This window comes from Suricata suricatta, chromosome X, assembly GCF_006229205.1.
Source record: "Suricata suricatta isolate VVHF042 chromosome X, meerkat_22Aug2017_6uvM2_HiC, whole genome shotgun sequence".
In the NCBI taxonomy this organism is placed as follows: domain Eukaryota; kingdom Metazoa; phylum Chordata; class Mammalia; order Carnivora; family Herpestidae; genus Suricata; species Suricata suricatta.
The window spans coordinates 73,008,684-73,011,001 of record NC_043717.1 but is presented as its reverse complement, the minus strand read 5'-3'; the positions used below and the strand labels follow the sequence as shown (position 1 = coordinate 73,011,001).

At 40.9% G+C, this 2,318-nt stretch overlaps 1 protein-coding gene across 1 annotated transcript; it reads right to left on the bottom strand.

Annotated features, from left to right (window-relative positions):
- Nucleotides 1-1,355: 1,355 nt before the first annotated feature.
- Nucleotides 1,356-1,977, bottom strand: NCBP2L (nuclear cap binding protein subunit 2 like). The gene has a single exon (XM_029929966.1). It carries the CDS (start codon nucleotides 1,975-1,977, stop codon nucleotides 1,504-1,506), a length of 474 nt encoding a protein of 157 aa, XP_029785826.1. The 3' UTR covers nucleotides 1,356-1,503.
- Between the last annotated feature and the right edge of the window lie 341 nt (nucleotides 1,978-2,318).

The window sequence follows — 2,318 nt, the reverse complement described above, 5'->3', positions numbered from 1 at the left end:
TCCTTCATTTCACTCGTACTGGGGTCCCTGTTGATCATTGTCCACCCCTGAATTTATTATTAATGATCATCGCAGGGTTTGTGAACCTCTGATCGGCTTAAGCCTGGATTCCTAAACCAGTCACCAGCAAGAGGGAGGGAATTGTGGCAACTAATTCACACTAATGACCTATCTAGGCCTTCAGGCCCCAGAAGGAGGATGATCACCGCTGTGTGAAGCAGAACCCCCAGGCGACTGGCAATAAAAATGTAGTGTGAGGAACAAACCTGAGTGATTTTAAGCCACTAGGATTTTTTTGGTTATTTGTTACTGCAGTATAACCTGACTTACGTTATGTAACAATAGAAAAAGTAAATAAAGTGTTGTAAACTATATTAAGAAGATGGAGAGAAGTTCAAATGTGACTGTAAGTGAACTAAACCCTCATCTATGAAATTAAAAAGTCAATGGATGATGTTTAAAATGAAAATAAATAGTATATACAGTCATGGTGTTTTAGAATTGCTGAGGAAATTAACAGGAAAGAAATGACAACAACAAAAAAAACTTGCTTAAAAATTTAAGGGGCACCTGTCTGGCTCAGTTCGTAGAGCATGCAGCTCTTGATCTCAGAGTTGTGAGTTCAAACCCCACGTTGGGTGTAGAGGTTACTTAAAAATAAACTATTTTTAAAAAACTAAAAATTATTGCCCAGGGAATAAGCCTGGGATATGAATAGGTGGAGCTTGAGGATTTCTGGTTCATTATAAACTGTTCAGATTTTTCTTAAATTTTCTTAACATTTATTTATTTTTGAGAGACAGAGAGACAAACTGCTAGTGGGGCAGGGGCAGAAAGAGAAGAAGACACCGAATCTTAAGCAGGCTCCAGGATCTGAACTGTAAGCACAGGGCCTGATGTGGGGCTCGAACCCACGAACTGTGAGATCATGATCTGAGCGGAAGTTGGACAGTAAACCGACTGAGCCACCCAGGTGCCTGTTCATTTAACATTTACTGAGCGGCTCTACTGGGCAAAGTGCCAGGTATACAGAAATAAACTAGACACAGTCCTTGCCTTTTTCTTATGTTTTAAAATAATGTGCTTTTATTCCTTTGATATCTATTTTAAAATTTTCCATTTATTTGACTTTATTTGATGCAAGCTCTTAAAAAAACATATCAGGTCCTGGAAACATGACCATAAAATCCAACTGAAGTCTTCCTGAAATGGAAGTTGTGCTTTGGTTGACTCAGACCTTACATACCTAACTTATTCCTAAACAGCACTTCACTTTTGACCACCAGATGGACAAACTGGTAATCTGACAACCAGCTCCAAAATTAAGACAAGAACAAGAGAATGTTTTTGTGCCATTTAATAACATTTCAGAGAGAAAAATACACCAAAAGGGTCTCTGTTCAGCAAATAAAGTAATTTAAACTTGTTACAAAATGGGTTATGAGCTGACCTGGTGGTGCTCTTTAATAGACTTTTCCAGGGGCCAGAACTGCAGGTTTTTCACTAGTGGATTCCTCTCCTATCACAGGCTTCTCCAAAGCCTTCTCTACCAGCATTAAAATCTTCATGAGACGCATCTCTTACGTGGCCCCCACATCGGCGACAGCCATACTGTCTGCCCTCTCCAAAGCCTAGAGCCCAATCTGTGTGGATAATCGTATCATGTAGGCGGGTCCCATTTAGGCACCACATGGCATTTTTGGCCTGAAATCTGTTATGGTATTCCACAAAACAGAAACCACATGCCGTTTTCTTAATTTTATCCAGGCCCATAAACACATTCTTGACATCACCACATCTACTAAAGAGTTCATACATTTGCTCTTCTGTAGTATAAAAGGAAAGATTCTCCACATCAAGTGTGCAGCTTTCCTTCAGTAAGTTCTGCTCATCATGATCGCCACCAAACTGCTGGTCCCGGTACTCCCTCAGCTCCAGGGAGGGACTGCTGAGCAGAAGTCTCAGGTCAGTGGACATGGTGCCCAGTGGGCGCCGTGAGGGCAGAGGCTTGAGGTCCATCTTGGCAGCAGTGACACCGCTAACAAAACCCTAAATTAAATGTTAAAAAAGTAAAGTTACAAAGAAGGAAGCAGAAACACAAACCTGGTATGTTTTAAGAGGTTTATGCCCTGACACATAGACATCTCAGTTCTTGACTCTGAGGATCATATCAAGGCAAACTTAAAATAGAAAGTTCCAGGCCCCAGAAGCAAGGTCCGAAAATGCAACTTTGCAAGTCTTCTTGAAAAGGATGTTACACTGCCTTCGATTGACTCCGATCTTACATACCCAGTCTATCTATTACCTATCTATTACCC

What these genes read in the sequence shown, in the direction of transcription:
- NCBP2L (XM_029929966.1), bottom strand. Translation starts at nt 1,977, where the DNA reads ATGTCCACTGACCTGAGACTTCTGCTCAGCAGTCCCTCCCTGGAGCTG.